This window comes from Diorhabda sublineata, chromosome 1 (genome assembly GCF_026230105.1).
Source record: "Diorhabda sublineata isolate icDioSubl1.1 chromosome 1, icDioSubl1.1, whole genome shotgun sequence".
NCBI lineage: Eukaryota > Metazoa > Arthropoda > Insecta > Coleoptera > Chrysomelidae > Diorhabda > Diorhabda sublineata.
This window is the reverse complement of record NC_079474.1, coordinates 41,826,755-41,847,967: the sequence shown is the minus strand read 5'-3', so window position 1 is coordinate 41,847,967 and position 21,213 is coordinate 41,826,755. Positions and strand designations below refer to the sequence as shown.

At 32.1% G+C, this 21,213-nt stretch overlaps 1 protein-coding gene across 2 annotated transcripts in view; it reads left to right on the top strand.

Annotated features, from left to right (window-relative positions):
• The window catches only part of LOC130444484 (extracellular serine/threonine protein CG31145), a 204,018-nt gene that overhangs the window by 52,002 nt on the left and 130,803 nt on the right, over positions 1-21,213 (top strand). For both annotated transcript variants that reach the window (XM_056779631.1, XM_056779620.1), the window contains exon 2: positions 15,695-16,793. In XM_056779631.1, the coding sequence (XP_056635609.1) occupies positions 16,540-16,793 (254 nt within the window). In that variant the 5' untranslated portion in view covers positions 15,695-16,539. The remainder of the gene's footprint in view (positions 1-15,694; positions 16,794-21,213) is intronic.

Genomic DNA, 21,213 nt, shown 5'->3' with positions numbered 1-21,213 from the left:
GTCGCGGACTTCGGTGATGCGGAAAGTTGCCCTTTTCCACTTTTTGCTAACATACCGAAAGGCAGTTTCGAAAAGTACCATCAGGAGGAGATTACATTAATTGAATCTAAGAGCAAGAAGACCTTTAAGGATGCCTAGACTTTCACGACGACACATAGCTGCCCATCTCCTATGTGCTCAAGAGCACAGGGATTGGGTTTTACAACAATGGCGTAAGGTTCTTTTTTCCGACGAGTCTCGATTTGGTTTCCACAGTGTTGGTCGGCGGGAAAGGATCTGGAGAGGTCCAGGTAGACAGAATTGATGGAGCAAATTTAATTTTTCAAGATGATAATGCCAGACTGCATCGCACAGAAATGATACAAAACATCCTAGAGGAAGGAGATATCCAAAGAATGAATGGGCCAGCAAATTCACCAGACATGAATTCCTTTGAACAGAAAACCCACCTGTAACCCTTCAAGACCGGACTGCTGCTGTTCAAGAAGAGTGGGACAATATTGCCGACCATGTTATCGATAACTGGATTAGCGGGATGCCGAGACGCGTTGACCAATTGATTGCAAGAAGAGGTGATCATACTAAATATTAATTTATTTTATATTATATTATATCTTTTTCTCAAAATAAAAATCATCACACTTCAGTATTTTGCACATTTTTGGTTTACTGTACGTAAATTTAATTTTTTTTGCTTCACATATATTGTTATTACACTAAAGTATAAGATTGAGCATATTTTATAAATTTGAAAATATTTTTTTATTAAATAACCAGGGGGGGTGGCAAAAATTTTGGAAATGTGAGTATAAAATATCCCACCAATTATTTATTGAATCATATTTCTCATCAAAAGCGACAAAGTATCCAAACGATTTTTGTGAAAATTTTATTATAAAACTCCATGTAAACATGCCATTCACAACTTATTAACATTTTCGGTGATACACTGTATAATATTTTGCTTGTAGAGGGGCATATTCAATGATAAATAATACATCAAGTACTTTTTAAATAAATAATAATCGAAACTAATGCAATAAAACGTAACATCACAAAACAAGCAAATGAGCACATGCACAAAAACAAATATTATTTATCATTATCTAAAATCAAATATTTGAATATATTTTTTATATCAGAACACACGAAATATAGTATTACAGTGATACTCATTAATTGATTTGTGTAAGATGTCTTTTTTTGTTTGTAATGACACTTTGTAAGTGATGCAATCACTTCCTTGCTTGACTACTAAATTGTTTTCGAATTTTATTTATAGTACGTAGCCTTGAAAAGTTATAATATGATTGAGGTTACACAATGTAAACATAGCCCAAATATATGGATAATATATTGATGTTTTTAAATCGTGACTACTTGTTAGTTTAGAGAATAGCAAATTTTTTAATAGATAGAATTAAATAACTCAATTCACCAACTTGCTTTTTTTAAAACAATTTATTTAGCAAACTGAGAATTTCATAATTTAAAGTTACAAATAGTTACACTAATCTGACTAACGTACTAGACGAATATCAGTTGAATGAACAAAATATTATTTTCACAGGCTTCTTTATATATTAGTTCTTATCTTATACCATAATAATTACAAAATTAGATAAATATATTTATGGTTCATTATTGTCATATTAATAATAATTAACTGAAGATGATACTTCAATGGGGATGAATTGGAAACTATAAAACTTACAGACAGACTAAACATAGACACATTTATAGCAACGATAAGTTAAAGAGGTTAGAGTTCATAATAATAAATAAGTAATTGATGATGATGCGCCGCTGTGAAGAGGGTTGTTTTGGATAATTTAACTAGAGTTTCATTTGTATAGCGGATAATTTTTATTTCATTTTATACTGCCATTTGTCATAGTTTTCAGAAATGTTAATTATTTTTGTTGAACTAAATTCATTTGTTTTCATCGACGAATTTTTCTGTCGTTAAACATTAAGTTTTGTTATTTTATTATTTTTTTAATTATCTAACTGCTTGTTTTGTAATCTATTTACATCTTCCTTTGCATTGGTACCAAAGTTTTGTTATCAGTTCATCATTTTGAACCAAAATCAATTTTATGTAACTTTTGCAAATTTCCAATCACTACCGATTCTTTTGGAGGTGCCTTTTTAGGCTGGATATATTCGTCAGAATTTTGCTACCATTAGTATTTAGATATCAGTAGAACTAGCTACAACTACTCGCTAGCTTCCTAATAGGGTGCAATCATCCCAGGAAATACCTGACGAGAGGGATTCTAGTAGAAACTGAAAAAATTCTCCACACCATCTAGTTCTAGTCTCGCTATTACAAGAACTTGAGAGGGATGTTCTAGCCAACAAACTTTTATGAGCCAAAATCTAATCTATAGGGATTAATATCTGACTTGTACTAACGAAGAAGTTTTTAGATCACGGTAAAGCAATTATTAATTCTTTGTGTACTTTAAGGTAGTTTAACGATATTTTATGGTTGGAATATATTTTACAACAATTTACGAATATGATTTTTTTAGAATAAATAAATAAAAATTAACGTAAGGAAAGTTTGTTTATAGGAATATTGAAGCAAGCAATCATTGTCACATGTTGTGCATTACAAAAACACTTAGAAGCTATAGACGAAGAAGAACTTATTAATAATTTTGAGAAGTATGTATTAAACGGTCCAAAACTATTTTTAGACTGTTTATTATACAGAAGTCGATTCTCTGCTATTATCCACGATGATGTTTAAATTTAACGTGGAATTAATGGATAAGTTTATGATTTTTTTTCGTGTTACGGCATGAAGAAGTGTCGTTTTCAAACTTGGTTTTGTCAAAAAATTAATTTTCTGGATTTAACTCTAATAGAAAACGGGTTTTCCTATTTTAATATGGAGTTATTTGAACAAAATATGGATTGTTCGATTATAATTTGAACGAAAAATGGTTTCTTAAACTCTAATCTACTCAAAAATTGTTGATTTGAATATAGTTTGGACAAAAATTGCATTTCCAAATTTAGTTTTTAATTTTTTTTTATTAACCGCTTTTTCAATTTTAATTTGAACAAAAATGACTTCACTAAAATGCAGAAATGTAAAAAAGTGACTCACCAGATTTCACTTGGACAAAAATTGCTTTTCCAAACGAAATTGTTTTTCTATTGAAATTTTGTAAAAAAATACATTATAATTTAATTTTGAATGAAAAATGACTTTTTCATACTTAATTTCATCAAAAACTGGCTTTTACAGATTTTACTTGGAAAGACATGGCTCGTCCAAACAAACCTAAGCTAAAGGGAGTACAGACACTAGAAGGCGATTTCTAGATATTCAAAATAGTTCTAATAGGGAGTACAATAAACCTTGAGGTTACAGTGCAAATCCTCCCAATAGAAACCTACTATTTCTTTTTATTAATATCCAAATAAAATTGTAAGGTTCACCTGCAGTCTTTTCATATATAATTTATCGTATTTTTTCTAACCTCTAATCTCTAATAAATACTTCCTCTCATTTTGTACATTTCAAGAAATCAAACAAAATTTATTAATCGCAGTACCTCGTGTATTGTAACATCGTCATATTCCAATTATTCAGCTTAAGAATGTATGACAATTATGAATGCATAGTTGGAAATGCACTTAACAGTCGAGAGGACTTGCCGTATGTCATCATTTTTTAAAATGAATTTTAACAAGAAACAAACTCTTTGTTACTATCATTTTTCAACTAAGTGTTTTCCATTTGGCACTGACTCTGTATTCCATTATTTAGATCATTAAAAGGTGAGAGTTTTTAATGAACCTGTCAAATCAACTTCATCATTATGGATTTCCGCATTGCCCGTTAACGTATCAGAAAATAAAAGAATAGAGTGAGACTCATGAATTCAATATCCAAAATTGTTTTCATCGCATTTTGAGCGGTACATTAAAATTTGTTTATACAATACATAAGAGAGGGTGTAATTTGTTTGATTTATGGAACAAACGAAAAAATAAAAGTTATATCAGGTTGTGATGAAAAGACTTCTCATTATTACTTAAACTGTGGTTATATTTAGTCTAAAGTTGCCCTTATTTGTTATAGAGACAACAGTGTTGTACAAGACACTTTGTCATCAATCAACTCTTGTTTGTGAGTTATGAAGAATTTTAGCACAAAATAAATCTTCGCCGTGTTTTACAGGCGGGATTACACATGGATCTAACATTCGTGCTTCATCTGAACTACTCTCAAACACTCTTAGACCCAAAAACCTCAAACATTGACTTATCACTCCACAAAACTCTCTCACGCGTAGTACTAAAATGCAGGTCCTTAGATTCATTGATCTAAATGATATTTCTGAGCCCGGGAGTCGTTATCACTTTTACTGATCAATACAATACGTTTATATCCAGCGATTGTGGTTATTCGAGGCCGCCAAAGCTCCTGATAGATCAAGCTTACAAGTCCGAATTTGCGAGAACGATAAAAATTCGTATACGAACTTAACGAAAAATGTCTTGGTCCAAAAAGTATAAATCACAGCACGATCTAGAGTCTAACAGGACTATTTTGGACTAAACTACAAATAATGGTAAACAAATGACAACATGATGTTTCTTATCGAAGTTTTGATTTAAGATAACAATAAATATATAAACAAATCAGTGAAAAAGCTTTTATAAACCATATAATGAACTGGAGAATAAATGAATAATAGTTTGAAAAACTAAAAAAACACGCTTTAACAGTTAACAAAATTAAAAATTGGAGAAATAATTTTTCCTTATTTGGGTATTAGGACGTTATTCTCGCACGCATTTTCGTGTTAGAATGGATTTTACTTTTAAACGATTTTTGGTACTTTTCTGTAGTGGGTTGGTGCCCCTGAATGACAGCTTCATTTTGACAGATGACTGGACGATGCATTATTGGTTCATGCGGGAGAGCGGTGTGAAGTTAATTCAAATTTAAGACACTGTTTTCAATAAATTATAATGAGTTTTTAGACACATTGAATATTGTCGTGAAATATGAATAAAACATACAAATCTACAGGGAAGAAAGTTTTGGAAAGACCTAGCCTCAAAAGGAATTACTTAAGCAAACTTTTAAATTCAAATAATATTTCCAAAGTCAACTGTCAAACATGAATCAGTGCTACCTACATTACGAACTAATTTTCTCAATATAAATTATTCTATAAATAAATAATGTGAATACAAGTCGAAACAGAGAAAATAGTATAAAACACTCTTAACAGAAGGCATTCGTTCCTTGTGTCCGCTACGCGCGTGTGTCCGAACTTGGAACTCTTGCTAGAATAAAAAACCTTCCGATACTTGTATTTCAATATACTGGTCTAATACTTCAAATAAGGGTGGAATGATTAATAAAATATATCATTCGTGGGGTGCTCGATGTCCATTCATGTTAATATTTCATGTAGATATATACAGATAAATATAGTTACTATAAAATTATATAAGAAAGCGAAGTGCTGCCTAACGGTGGTCTCGCGGGGGTAACAGAGGCCAGAGATAGAAGAGGTTGTTCAGTCACTATGAGAAATATTACGAGTCCGATATACTAGGCAGGATACCAAGCCCTGAAAATATATAATACTACTTTTATCCAAATAAAACATTTACATACATACATACTTACCAAGTTAAAATAAGCACTTTAAACATTAAATTTTTGATCTTTGAGAACCAGTTACATAATGTACGTTGATGATAACAAAGTTGAGAAAGTATGTTAACATATAAGTACAGAAATGTAAAGGAAAGTCATCGAGAAACTATTGTATTAGAATAATTATTTCACCAATCCGCTATTTTCAAGTTGTCATGGATACTAACATATAATGTGATAAAGTTAAAATTATTTTGTGGTTGTAATGCGTGAAATAGTTATTTTCCTAACAAGTGCGGAAAGTGATACTTTCCCGCACGCAACTGCAGTTGTCCCGAACGACGCGGAGCGGAGTTCTGGCAAGCGGTCAAGTGCGGGAAAAACACTTTACGCATGAGTTAGGAACATTATTTTTTCTACGACCGTATATACAAAAAACTATACGAAACCATTTTTCTAAAATTATTTTATTCCAACAAACATAATAATATACAAAACTTTAACTAAAAACTACTAATTATTATAAGTTTTAATATTGAAAGCACAATTTGTTGTATTCTGTAGACTAGTAAGAATTGCCGGTCCAGTGGAGTTATTTGGTTTCAACTGGAAGTTAGATGACGTTGATGAGGATGGCATCGGTTGCAGGTCGCATAAAGATGACGGTGACGGCAACGGTTTTAAGTCAGTTGGCAGGTAACAGCTCGGAATTATTTTCATTTGCAGCCTTCAAAATGGCTTCGGGAAGTTCTTCCTCGGTTGATGATGAATTAATATTATTCTATCGGATTCGGTTTAATGTGGTTTAATTTAGAAGAAGATTACACTTATTCGGTCACTTCCAAGACGTTTTGAACAACTTTGACGTTTTAGTAACAATTACATGGTTATATAAAAAATATCTGTATTATTTTATATTTTCAAAAAATTAAAAATTCTACAAAAAGCTAGAAAAGGCTTAAATTTTATTTGATGGACTATTTCGTAAATATTTATTTACCCGTAATAACAATAGTTATAATCTCAGAAGTAAAAAACTATCTAATAAGGTTAAAATTTAAATAATTCTACTTTCCCGCACTAGTTCGGGAAAGTGACACTTTCGTAACTAAAATGCGTGCGGGAAGGTGGGTTAAAACGCACGGTCGTAGAAAAAAATAGTTTCAATACTACAGATGAATCACTGCTTTGATTTCTTTCACAATGCCATTGTGACCGCGAACATTTAAATCTTTAAATTTGTATCTTTCTCATAATTTCGTTTCTACATCTTACTGAGACATCTGTAGTATTTAATCTGGGGTATTACCATAAACTTCAGGACTTTCAAATTTTAACATACTGCCCCCGAACTCACTGTATGCATCGCGCACACTTCATACATCACAACCAATTTTCAATAATTTTAACTTTAACCTTTGAGCACATAGGTCTTACGATAGGTCCACCATACCTAACTTAAAATTACCAAAGAATGATTTTATTTGAAAAGGCAATCAAGTATATTGGTTTGAATCTTTTGACGTCACTAGGGAAATTATGAGGCATGTCCAAGTGTGGATGCTGGGCATTCACCGATGACGTGGTCTGCAGTTTCTTCCTCCTGTAGACACCAGCGACATTTCGAATCTTCTGTGATTATTGCGAGTATATTGTGGAAATGGGGCCGGTTTATGGTTGAAAGATCCGTCGTTAGTTGAATTTCGCGCCTGTTTAAGTGTACCAGCTGTATTATAAGAGAAGCAGAAGGCTCTTCTTTAGCTTTTCTCATGATAGGTATTCGCATTAATCTCCGTAGAGCTTGCCTTACGAGCAGACTACTTAAAGCATCAGTTTTGGCTACATCAAGAATGTGTTCAGGGCTCATCGGTGGATTTGCTAAACCAAATTTGTCATTACTCTTGTTGTATGAGCACTCAAACGAGCTGACCATTACTATCGAGTCAATTGAGTATCGTCCACATTTCAATAACTTGAATACTTCGGCTTGAAGGCAGTAGCATGTTCCCCAAGCGAGAAAATTTGCTTATTTTGAGGTGTCTTTCATTGAAGCCTGCTCCGGCCAAGCTATTGGCCCTGAAGCCATATGTTAATCAGTCAGTTACATTATTATTATAAAATAATAATACGTTCCTCTAAATTTCTGTACCTATTTATTCGATTTTGACATTATCAGCATGAATTATTTAAATAATCCTTAAAGATCAATTGTATCGAAATTTACATCAATTATGCATACCTCAGAAAAAGAAATAAAAAAATCTAACGGTGTTAAATCACACGATTTAGAGGGTCAATTCTGATCAACGAGACGAGAAGGTACAAGAACTGAAAATGTCTCAAACACTAATTGAAATGTTTCGTAGGCTGTATGGTACGTGGCACCATCTTGTTAAAACCACGTATTTTCCACATCACTATCATCCAATTTCGGCAAAAAGAACTGTATTATCATGCCGTGATATCGGGCACCAGTAACAGTCACTGCTTTACTCGCAATGATCCATTTATGCCTCCAGCTTAAAATGCACTCCAAACAGTGACACGTTGTGGATGCATTTATTTTTGAACCATAAAATGTGGGTTGCTGGAAACCCAAAAGCGGCATGTTTGGCGATTAATAAACCCATCAATGTGAAAATGTGCTTTGTGCATTTTTTGAAGCTCAATAATCCATCAAACAAACTCTCTACGCTGTGTGTTGAATTTTGTAAGCATGGACTTCGATCTTGACGTTTAAACAACTTGTTTTTGGACGACTAGTGTTTGTTCGGCATCTCCAACGAATCCTGTCTCCCCGATTTTTTTAATCAATCCTTTCCAATTGACGAAGTTAAAACACAATTCCGATCAAATTTTAGAGATGCGGCCGCCAAGCTTTCACTATTTTTGTAATATTCTTCAATAATGAAGACATTTTATTCTAGTCAAGTAACCTTTCAGCTGTCGATTTGATTTTTTTAGAGTTGTCAACTCTTAACTGCTTAAATGGTGGCAAATTTATATCTCGTGTTAATTTTGTAATACCATTTATATTTTACGAAAATACTCGACCTTTACTTTTACTGATAAATGTATTAACAAGGAAATTAATTGTATAGAGACTGGGGGACGCTAGAAAAATACAAAAAAATGTTTTATGTTAATAATTAATTATTAGAATTCATCTTAATAATTAATAATAAAAAAATAACACGTGTGCGTTCGACCATGAAACTTGGAAGCAAAGCTACATAAACTAAAATTACTACTATATGTATACACTGAAATTACAAAATGGATGCTAATAGATATGTAATGTACCAGGTTTTTATCATAAATTACCCACATCCAATAATCTATTATTATTGCATATGAGAAAAAATTAAGTAGAAGTTTCGTAGTTATAATTGGATTTTGTTCATATGTTATTAAAAATAGCGTGTGAGATACAGGAAATTCAAAAAAATAATATTTTTTTTTCATTGGAATAATCTGTATATTGAAAAAAATAGAAAGATTATTCAGTTAGGTAGTTTATTCTTATTTACTTGAGATAGTAATGTGATTTTCTGTGTCGTAACCTGTCTTTTGCCTTAAAACGATTAGGCAGTGATTGAAATTTCTGTTATTCTATAAACGTCTGAAGTACATACGAGAATATTCGAAACAATCGAATTGTCGAAGACCTGTTGATATTATTATGATTAGTAAAATGGCGCGTTTGGAAAATGTATCCTTTAATTTCATTGTTTTCTGTTAGTCCTTCTCAATACCGTTTTCAAGTTCTTGAATATTTAATTCCTTAAATAATTAGACACTATAAATATGAAAAAGATTATGTTTATGATTAAGGCGGAAACATACGCTATCCTTACATGTGTTGTAAAGATAGCAGAGCTATAGCAGAGAATTTGGTTCTTGTAAAATTAAGTAAAATCGTCGAATCTTTGACGCAATGGAAGCAAACAATAAAGTTACTATTACATCTGGACACATCGGAGTAGACGGCAATGAATAACATATTATCTGGCGAAAATGGCAGGACAATTCCATAAGACCACAACCGTTCATAGGTTTCCCAAGAAGTCGTTAAGTCATGGTCATAAAAAGTAGGAAAACTAGAAAAAATGAGAGACCTGAATATTTATTTTTGAGACTATTTTTAAGTTTATAGAAAATATGAAACAAAACTTGGCCAGCCACAAGTATTAACAATAGTGGTTACAGCAATTTAACAAGCCTTTTTGTTTGTTGTTTATTTTTCCCATGCAATTGAAAAGAGGCAATTATTGTGTGTATACGTCGGTAGGATAATGTAGTTTGCCAATATAGATTGGATCGATTTTCATTGCACTTTCAATTCATTTTAGAAATATAGTTTTACAGTTTGGAAATATAAGTGGTACTTTATATAATCGAGAGGAAGTCCAACCTATGAATAATTCAATACTTTTGTATTATTGTCATTTAAGTGACAACTACAAGGTGTGTAAATGTATTTTCATAGCAGTCGTTATTTACGCTTGCTGCTTTGATCCTGTTTAAGGTTGTTATTCAGCTTCTATAATTGCTTCATGAAAATCGTCGATCTTGAACAACGAATTAATAATCAGTTTTATTATAATTAATTAGTGGGTAATAAAAAAAATAAATAAATAAAACAGTATAAAGACGGACACTGGAAAATGGCATTAAAATAACGGAGATACTATACGTAGATGACATAGTAATAATAGCAGAAGATGAGAAAACCTTGAAATAAAACTTAAAAATATACAATGACGGTCTACAGATAATAATTATGAAAATAAACGAACCCAAAACTAAGACTATGATATTAAGCCGAAAGTAAGATAATAATCAAAAATAGAGCAGGCCTAAAGCTTTAAATACCTCGTTATGACACTGATATAAAATGGAAGATTGGAACAAAAGATAAACATAAAAACTGGAACAGCTGGTGAATTAGGGAAAGTGATTAAGACACAGTTTCTTGCCAAAATGGAAATACCAATACAAATGAAAAGAGTCACACAGAATCAAAATATACGACAAAATCAGGAATAACATTATAAGATAAAATTATAATGAAGATATATGAATCCCAAACTTACAAAAAAAAAGGAAGAACTGGTCAGAAGAAATTGAGATGACAGAGAAAAATCGAGTTGAAATAATACAAATTAAAAAAAAGACACAAGAAGAATGGAAACAGTTGTCGGAAATGGACTCCTCGTAATAACTCCAGCAAGCACTACACTAGAAAGGCATTCGAATTAAATGAATAAGTAGAATATCAGTAGTTGGATGAAAATTCTATTGAAGCTCTCGAAATATTGAAATTTATCTATGATGATAAACTCAAATGACTTTACAAGTGGCATGAGCGATATTAAAGTGGAACTGAGTAAGTTAAGGAGAAAGAACCGTCGGGACTTCTTCGACCTTACAAAAAGATGAAAATGAGCAGAAAGTTGTTGATTCAAATATGTAATATGTGAATTCAGCGGCCTGATCAATCGGCCTATGGCTTTCCACTTTAGCACGACAACCATCCGTGCCATAAGTTGGTTTTGACTGACCAGATTCCGTGCTTTGTTTCTTCTATTTCAACTCCATTTTTAATATGGCAGCAGATTGAAATTATTTTCAAAGGAGCCTTCCAGAAATATTTCTGTACGTGAATTGAATATGGAGATAAGTTACTGGCTAGTCAAGGGTAGATCTTGAAGGATAATAATTCAGATCTACTGTTACATTACATTAAGATTCTACAGTTAATTTGAACGCGGTGACGATGACCAATTGTATGGAGCACTTGGAGTCAGCAACTTCCATTTATGCCTCCATAGAAAGGCTGTTTAAACAACTACTAGTGGCTTATTTAGTAATTATTCAGTTTCCAATTTTAAATATCGACTTTTGATATCTAAAATCTTATCTGCTTCGTCTCTTACATAACTTTTGCGTATTGAGAATATAAGATTTATAAAACGAAGTTTCGATATATCTTATTCAAACTTGAAAGTTTTCGGAATTGTAGATACGCTTTCATACTTCATCTGTAAAGCTTGTGATCCCTAAATATACCAAGTGATTGAAAATACTGAAAACTGAAGAACGTATACGAGCCAATACGTGGTTAGTAGATTTCTAAAAATACTTCAAAAATGTTCTCATGAATGTATTATTTATTGGTGTATGTATAATATTGCACTGTAAAGTTTGTTATATTTCGGTTATGTCCTCAGAGGAAATCATTATTTATATAACTTCTAATGATGTCCAAAATAGAGAAGAAGAAGGATGAGTTTGAATGACTTGGGAATTTTTTTTTGTCTTACTTGTTTGCGTTATCATTGACGTAATTTTTTGGTGATAATTCGTTTTTGTCTCGTTTTAGTAAGCATACATAATTTTCCAAAGCAACATGAGTATGTTCACTGTTAATGAAACTTACACTCTTGTTATTACAAAACTATGCTATGTAAAGCCTCGTTCACTTTTAAAAGAACATTTCTACCCAAAACGAATTTCTATATTTACCTTACATTTATCCTAAAGGGTAGGATACATTCTAGTACACCACAAATTTTCTTTTTCTTCGCTAAATTACCTAACTGATATGTCTTTGTAATTTTACACTTTCTGCGATTCAAGTTTTCGATTTTATGTTCTAAATAGAGGTATTTGGTGTTCATACAGACACAGGATACATGTTAACGACTCAGCTATCTTACCAGCACCTTACATTCGAAAAACGATGTCTAGGAGGGTAAGGTAAAGATCGATGTCGAATTTTGTTCTAGTTCTCAGTTAAATATTTTAAATTTCTATTGTGATATAGGGTAAGTAATTAAGTTAGTTCAAGACTTCACGGTTTGAATCACGTTGGAATTTCGAAAATTCTCGACGTTTCGGCTTCCACTTTGTAGCCGTTATCAAGAAAATGGTGGTTATTCGTTCACTGGTGAAAAGTGATCCGATTCCGTGGTCTCAATTTGCCTACTCCACGCAACGAATCACCCCTTTTTTGGTTGCTTCCAAGGCCTCAATCTGCCTACTCCTTGGAATTCTACCTAGGAAATGGAAAGCATCAAGAATACTGTTGACGGGACGTGCAGATACTTTCATAGTCAAAAACCTTAAGAAAATAAAACACTTCTAATTCCGTGAAGACTATTCAGCCATTGTGAATTTTTATACTGCAGTTTATCTGTAAGGTTCTTTTCTGAGAAAACTATCTCAATCCCCAAAAATTTGAACAGTCGACATGTTCTATTAGAAAACTCAATTATAAGTTTTAATATATTTCAATCACTCAATGTATAAACAAGTAAAAATTGTAATAAGATATAAATAAAAATATTTTGTCTCACTGAATATGTTTTTTACAATTATACTTTATTTGATTTTTAAGTATGAAATAAATTATGGATTCCAACCATACAAAAATGGTGGTTTCGACCTATGTGGTACATTTCCATTGTGTTAATTTCCACTTTCATACGTATTTGCGTTCTATTATCCGGCACAGAAATATTTATATTCCTCCCAACTTTCTCCAATTCAATGTAATGGAATTTCAATATTTAATATTTCATCATTTTTCCGTTACAACCTATTTATTCGGTAGTGCAGTCTAAATATTTTATAAATGCAAAACGCGTACAAAGCACTATTTGCATTGTAAAGTGATTGTACTGATTCCATGAATTAAATGATCAATGCTTGAAAGAAGATCAAGAAATCGTAAACCAAAATAGATACTTATGTTAATAAAATATGAAAATGAAAATAATGAATAATTGAACATAATTGGAAAGAATAATAAAATTTTTATATAGCTACGTTTACAGTATAAAAAATATATAAACGGCTTGATACTTTCTAGTACCACCCATGGCTCCTCTTGATGCTGGCGCTCTGTTTGGAAGTGTCATTATTGATAGTGTTGAGGTACGAAGATGGTCCCAGAAGTACTTGGCTTGACCTACAGATGGCGGTAGTTGCTTGAAAGATACCACTATATTTTCAGCGAATTTCGTTATGTATTACAATACTTTTATTTGAAAGACATAAGCCTAACCAATATAAAAGCTGAACTAGATTCTACTCTGGGTGAGACTGCACCTATTTATCAACAGCAAATCATTAAGGAGTTTAAATGAGGTTGTACGACCAAATGAGGTGACGACTTCAGAAATATTGAAGGAAATTCACAAAGCGGTACTGGATGATCGTCCAGTCCGATCGTCCGAAATAAGAAAGCTGTGCGCAAGATGGGTGCCGCGTTTGTTCTCAATGGAACAAGAAGAGGGTCGTGAAGATGTTTCCATCGAGTGTTTCGCAATGTTTCACAGATATAAATTCATCACTCCATATCCGAAACAAAAGTACAATCAAAACAAAGGATTGAAAAGGGAGAATCTGCTCCACAGAAGGCAGAGATAGTTCCATCTGCAGGCAAGGTCATGGTGTCGGTTTTAAGGAATGTGCGTGGGATAATTTTCATTGACTGCTTTGAATAAGGAATAACTATCAACGACGGGTATTATAGTAACTTATTGTTGTAACGTTTGAGCCAAGAAATCGAGAGAAAACGGCCGCAGTTGGCTAGGAAGAAAGTGTTGTTTCATCAAGACAATGCACCAGCTCAAACATACGTTATTACAATGGCCAAAATTAATGAATTAGAGTTTGAATTGGAACCTCATGCACTCTATTCGTCGGATTTAGCCCCTGGGATTATTTTCTGTTCTCAGACTTGGTTCGGGTATCCAAAATTTTCTAACAATGAAGATGTTATGTCGGCAGTTAATGGTTTTTTTCAGGAGCTCGACAATTCTTATTATAAAAAGGTTATCGAAATTATTGAACATCGCTGAGAAAAGGGTATGGAGCTAAAAGGAGATAACGTTGAAAAATGAATCAAAATTTTTGTGTTTTCTTTGTTAGGCAAGGTACTTCTGGGACCTTTCTCGTTTTGCTTCCCAAATTACTTCCAACTCAACCAGTTGTAAAGATTGATGAGGTTATAGAAGTCGGTTCAACTGCCTGGAAATTAAAGCTCAAACGTGTTCAATGCAAATTATATCCGGTGAATATGGTGGCCACTTCAGTCTTGTTAGCCTTTGATATGTATATATATATATATATATATATATATATATATATATATATATATATATATATATATATTCATCAATAAAAATAAATCTGTCATCTATTGTGTCAGCAAATTGCACAAAAATAGTTGTTGAGGTATTTAAATATTTACCATATCGAAGTCTTATTTTTCTTTATACCAATATTCGTCCATCAGACGTTTTAGACGAAATCTTGATTCGTCGGAATAGGAGTAATGCCTCCATTCTCAAAAATTTCTTTGACTGGTTTCAATTGCCTTTTTACTCTCAAAACGATCTTGACCATGGGTCACATAGCGACTTGAAATAACCTTTTATATGTCCAACGTACTAATTGCCCTTGATAACAACATAAAAAAGGGAAAACATTGCTGTAAATGCACGTAACCACCGCCATTCTTTTACAAATCAAGAATAAAAAATATCTAATTCGTTTGTTGCGCAATGTATTTGGTAACATTGAATTTTTTTCTGAAATATTGTTGGATGTATCTTAAAAAATATTATTTCATTGTATTTTGATGACGCCAAACTAGGGGTAATATGAGGGAAATGAGCCTTGTGGTTATTATATTTAAAGAAAGATATAATATGTGTTATCAATATCAATATTTATCGTTTGCTTATAAACGTTCAATATATTCATCTTTATTTGGGTACGTTTTATTATTATTATCGATTTGGCTTACCTTTTTTCATTATCTATTGTTCTAATCAGAATAAAACGAGAAATTTTGGCCAAACGTTGTTTCTATTGGCTTACAACTTTTATAGTAATTTTTGTTTATTTTTTCACTAATTTTCTGTAGTTTGATGTTAGATTCAATCATGGTTGAATATACTTCAGGTCAAAATTAAGTATTTTCTGCTGCGTATTAATTGATAATAGCAAAAATTATCTAACACGTTTTTTTTTCTTTTGCAGAAAATTATTATTTAGACTCGAAGAATCTGGATCGACCACTTCACAGCAGGCTGCAATGTGCAATTTCTGCAGCCCCTCAAAATACATTCCAACAGAACGCTTCAACGTTTCTGTCAAGAAAACACCATCAGGAAACGTCTACAAATGGCGTCACTTCACGTTTAATAAGAAAACACACACCTCAAAACTCTGTGATTCTAGCGAAACGATACGGCTTAGGTTCAAGCAACGAAGAACTTCTTCAAGATCCAGACTACATTCACGATCACTATAGTCCAAAGATAATAAAAAAAACTTTAAGAAAAACGAAGTCAGAGGACTGTTCACATGCACCTAAGTTGAAAGAAAATAATAAAAAAATATTATTTAATGATGTATTCAGAAAAATTAATAATAAAATCAAGACAACAGCTGTGAAGGCGAAAGAAATAAAACTGAACAGTAATAATAAAGTTTCTGTATCTCGAGATAGCTTATCACAATGTTATCATGTAGCTGATAACTCGAAACAAATCGTATACATAAACACGAATCAATCCAATGAATTAATATTAAGACGACTCGGAGATGTAGTAGAGAAGCAGAAATATTCTCGAGAAAATCAAACCAAAGAATTTACCAAAGAAGAGTTAACATTAAGCGATAGTAGTCGGGTCAAAACGAAATATTCGCCACCTCCCGAGGATTGTGCACACACGAATTTAGTTGACAATTTCACAATACACCGTGTGTCGTCAACAAAAACTGATACTGCTGAACTTGCTTCGGATACCTCGGACATTTCGTCGCGTAATAGTGTTGAAACTGTTTCGGACAATCGGACGAGTATTCCTACTAAAAACATAATGTCGCGCACTTTTAAAAGTGCCATCGGAAAAATGTTGCGTTCGGGGTTGAAATGGAAAGAACGCATCATTATCGGATTGTGTATAATTGTAGTGTTGTTTACGTTGTTGTTAGTGGTGGACATTCAAATGGACTTCGGGATATCCGGAAACCAATTAGTGGCGTCTCACGGTAGGGTGAAATACGTTGTAGATGAGGGACCCGAGAGTGTTTATAATAGGTTTAGGAATAGGCTGTTACAAAAAACACATAGGTAAGCACAATAGTTTATTAGTAGAAGACATACGAAATAATAATATACAGTTTTTGTTATTATATTTTGAATTTTCACTTATTCGCACAGGAGTTTTAGAGATAATTAAATGTTTTTGAAATTTATATTTGTAATGTTGACACACATTGCCAATTTTTTAAATCCCGCAAGGAATATCGAAATAATTTATAACAAAAATATTGTTCATAATATTATTCTAGCCCCATATACAGATTTTTATGATAAAATTCATATTTTATTTTGATTTATAAACGAAATTTTTCCAAATTCTTCGGTTTGATAATCATCATTTTGCTTTGAACATTAGAAATTTAACACAATGTCAAATTATTAGTATCATGTTTTTGAAAATTTATGTAAAACATACGAAGGAATGGAATCTCTCCTAATTCCTTTTATTCTGTTTAGCTTCTCGCCTAAGCTTAGGATGAGGATTATAATGTATCACTATCTATAGCTTTGAGACAATATTGCAGCCAAATCTTCCATAAAATAATTATTGCCCAGCAATATTCTTATTTGTAGCTCAATAAAATAATAGGAGAAAGACTTGCCTTAAGTATTTTTATCATTCACCCTCTTCACTTTAATATGAGTCGAAGGTACATACTCAGGTTTTTAAGATTTCGATTGAAACTCGGAAGCTTACCATCAAATTTTCCTCATATAATGATCATATACACGGCTCGCTCTCCAAAAGAATACACCAATATTTGGCACGAGTACGTTTTTCATGTCATTTTGTAAATCGACCCAAAAAAGTTCAAAATTGAAATATTTGGTTATCTCACTTCGTTTTAGAGTTCATTTATAGTTCAATTATTTTATTAATTTTTTATAAGTGGCTTAGTTCCCCCACCACCCCTAGCCTAACCTAAGTCAACTTTCAACTCAAATGGAATTAATGCACCTGGAACATTTTCTAAGCTAGTTGTGAAAACTAGAATCACCCGGCTTTTTAATTGTAGGAATCGGAACATATTACTAGCTTGATAAGATCGAAACAGCATACTCGTATTTCTACATTTAATTATCGATAAAATCATCAAATCATTCCTAAATATTTTCTTATTTTATAAACTTTAAACGCCTACAACTCAGAAGCGAGAGGCCGTATGAAAAAATTTTTTTATGTCTCCAGCATTATTTTCAAGTCATCTACTCACTCACGAATTTTTTGCATCAAGTCCCAGAAGTATATGAAAGAAGATAACTTGTTTGTAAATTACAGTCTATAAACAAACAAACTATAATCAAATTCCCCAAAACTTTATTTAATATAAAAGAAATTTCAATAAGCCGATGTCCAATGTTCTCAAGGTTATTAAATTGGTGTGGGAGGTTCTTTAAACATCCATCAAGAATATCCTAAATATATTCAAAACAGTTCAGATCTGAGCTAGTGCTGGCAACTCCAAGTAGTGATTTTAATATTCTGTAGGTAGGTAATTTTGTACCGCTCGAGCTGTTTGCGGACGTTCCATTGAAAACAAATTTTCTCGATGAAACGGAAACCTAACACTTATTTCTACAGAATATCCATAATATATCAATTTATCCTCAGACTATTACTATGTTGCATGACCGTTGCGTGAGAACGCGGTTCCAATCAACTTCTAATAAATGAACGTTGCTTCTTATAAAACTTAGTCACGGTCAAGATCAAAAGTGGTTCTCGTATTTGAATACGTCACACTATATTAACATCCAGGAGACGTTGATGGAATATTTCGGCACAAATTTGAATTTCATCTCATCTCCAAGACTGTGGTTCTGCATGCCAAGAATTATCTTCTGACAGTGGGTAACTGCCTTACCATTTTCTAATATCTTTGTATTAATCGAGATACTTTGTGGAATTTTTGCACTAACTTTCTTTGAGTGATACCACTGCTTGAGCACATTTACCCCAAGTAAAAATTAATTTACGCTGCATGATTATCCAAGAATAACAAAAAAGATCAAAAGTTGTTAGGTCACTTGCTCAATAAATGAAACCCGTTGCTAAAATCAATTTTGTAAGTTAACTAATTTCCTTATCAGTCATTTTTTGTTTGTAACTCATAACAATCAGTTCCATATCAGAACCTTTCATAAATGGATAAGAATGTTTAACGATATTTAATCTATTTATAGAAATTACAAGTAATCCCAATGAAAATTTTGGAAATTACTGCGTGATGCATTAATATCTGAAAGTAGTAGGGATCACTAAAGCATTGACTCTAACCTTGGCAAAAAGTTTGAGTTTACACTAAGGGAATCGATTATTCAAAATAATTTTCGAAGTGTTAAATATATTTATTAATGAAAATTGATAAATCACTTGCTCATGGCCAGCTTTTAATCAACATCAGAATTAGTTTGTAAATTGGTTTGAGGAGATTATGGTTTTTCAGCCATTCTGCATCTATATCTATATAAGATATTTTGTACAAGACTTCACATCTTATGTTTAATTTTCCAAAATACGCAGACTCCTTCCACTGGAGGCTATTTTTCTGGGAATCACTTCCCAAGATGTTACAGATACTTCTTCAATGAATTTGAGCCTTTTAATCGGACCATAAGTTTGAAAATTTTTCCCCTTTCTCTTCTTCAAAAATCATTTTTAATAAACAGAATTTATTATAGGATAGAAATTTTTTTTATAAATATATATGGTTTCAGTAAGCGGACATTAATGCATTAGATTTCAATTACGAAAATCATTAATATTTAACTAAATCCTGATTCAAGCTAATGATTTTATCCAAAGTTAAATACATTCATGCATTTTCGAAATAATCTTAAATGCAGGATGTTTCAATATTATACAAGTTTATAGAACATTCAAAGATAAAATTAAATAAATAATTTATATCATTTAAAAAATAATCTTTAGATTTATACACGAAGATGTGGCAAGTGTCTAGTGTATAGTGTCTATATTTTACCTGACATGTCTACATGTCAGGTAAAATATATCACGGTAATTACCTTTGTTGATTTTCTTGCTGAAAGAAAACGAGAAAAAATATGGAAAATTGTGAGAAGTAATCAATTAATTCCAAAAATGGACAAAATGTTATAAATAATAATAGACAAAAAATATCAAAAAGAAAATGGCACAATTGATGTCCAATTACAATTATTTATTTTGATCGAATAGATCAATAATCTCACTTAAGCTATCATTCACTATATATATTTTACGTCTTGTCTGTCTATCTACACCTCCAAGCTTTCATTTAATTCGTTCATGCAACATTTCTTACATCTGCCCCATTTTCTTCTTCCACTGGTTTCGTTGACATGATTCGACAGTCTGCAGGCCCTCCAATCTACATTTCCGATATCTTTCACTATGCTATAATCGGCTTCTATGATATCTCTGACTTTCTCTCCGTTCTAAATTTTTCTGTGGGTCTTCGCTCTCCACTTCCGTAGTCTCCAATATCTTCTTTGTCTTTAATTTCAACTACCATACCTTGTTTGTCTCTCCTAAGCACTTTTCTTGCTTCCTTCACGATCAATTGTTTGATAGGTCTTTTTGTTTGTTTCAATACAACAAGTTTTATGGAGATTACCTTCCAAGCTCCATTCATATTTTTCATTAAATTCCAGGTTATACAGTTTTCAATCGTTGGCTATAGTAGCTAGTTATCCACTCTTGATCTTCCGAGTCGAAACCTCGCCTGTTCTTCGACTGCCGTATTTTGATATTCTTCATTTCATGTACTCAACGATTACAATAGAATATTTAATCACAATTTTTTGTCGATCGAACTAATTCTTAGGTATATGATTACAATACGACGGTTAAGAAATCAGTTGACACTTATTCTATCATTCTAAATGTATGTCGGCAAATAATAAGTCTATTCAGCAAATTACACAATCTTATATCTTACTTTAATCATTCAAGGTTACATATTAGAAACATTATTCGTTTAGAATGATAACAAGAATCTTGCTAAGGTAGGCATATCGCAAAAGAAGTTTAACTATTATAAAACTTGGGATATTAACAAGAGCTGAAAATATTTACTGATAATAATTTATATAACTTGGTCTTATTTATATTCACATACCGAGGATATTTGCGATACTTGTAATAAGAGCTAAAAGCTTTACAAGCAATGACTTGTACAGTATGATTCATATCTCAAAACGGTTGGATTTGGTACAATATCATCGTCTCAAAACACGTGTTTCGCCGGAAATTTTATTAAAGATAAGGGATGAAGTAATTAATCTGCATGATTGTTATAATGAATAAATGATACAATTATGGTATATAAATTAATTTCCTGATCTGCGGTTTCACAAAGGTAAATTCACTGGTAATTTCGGTCAAAAAGTGTCACAGGTATTTGAGTACAAGAGACAATTGGATTTTTTTTATTAGACGAATTGG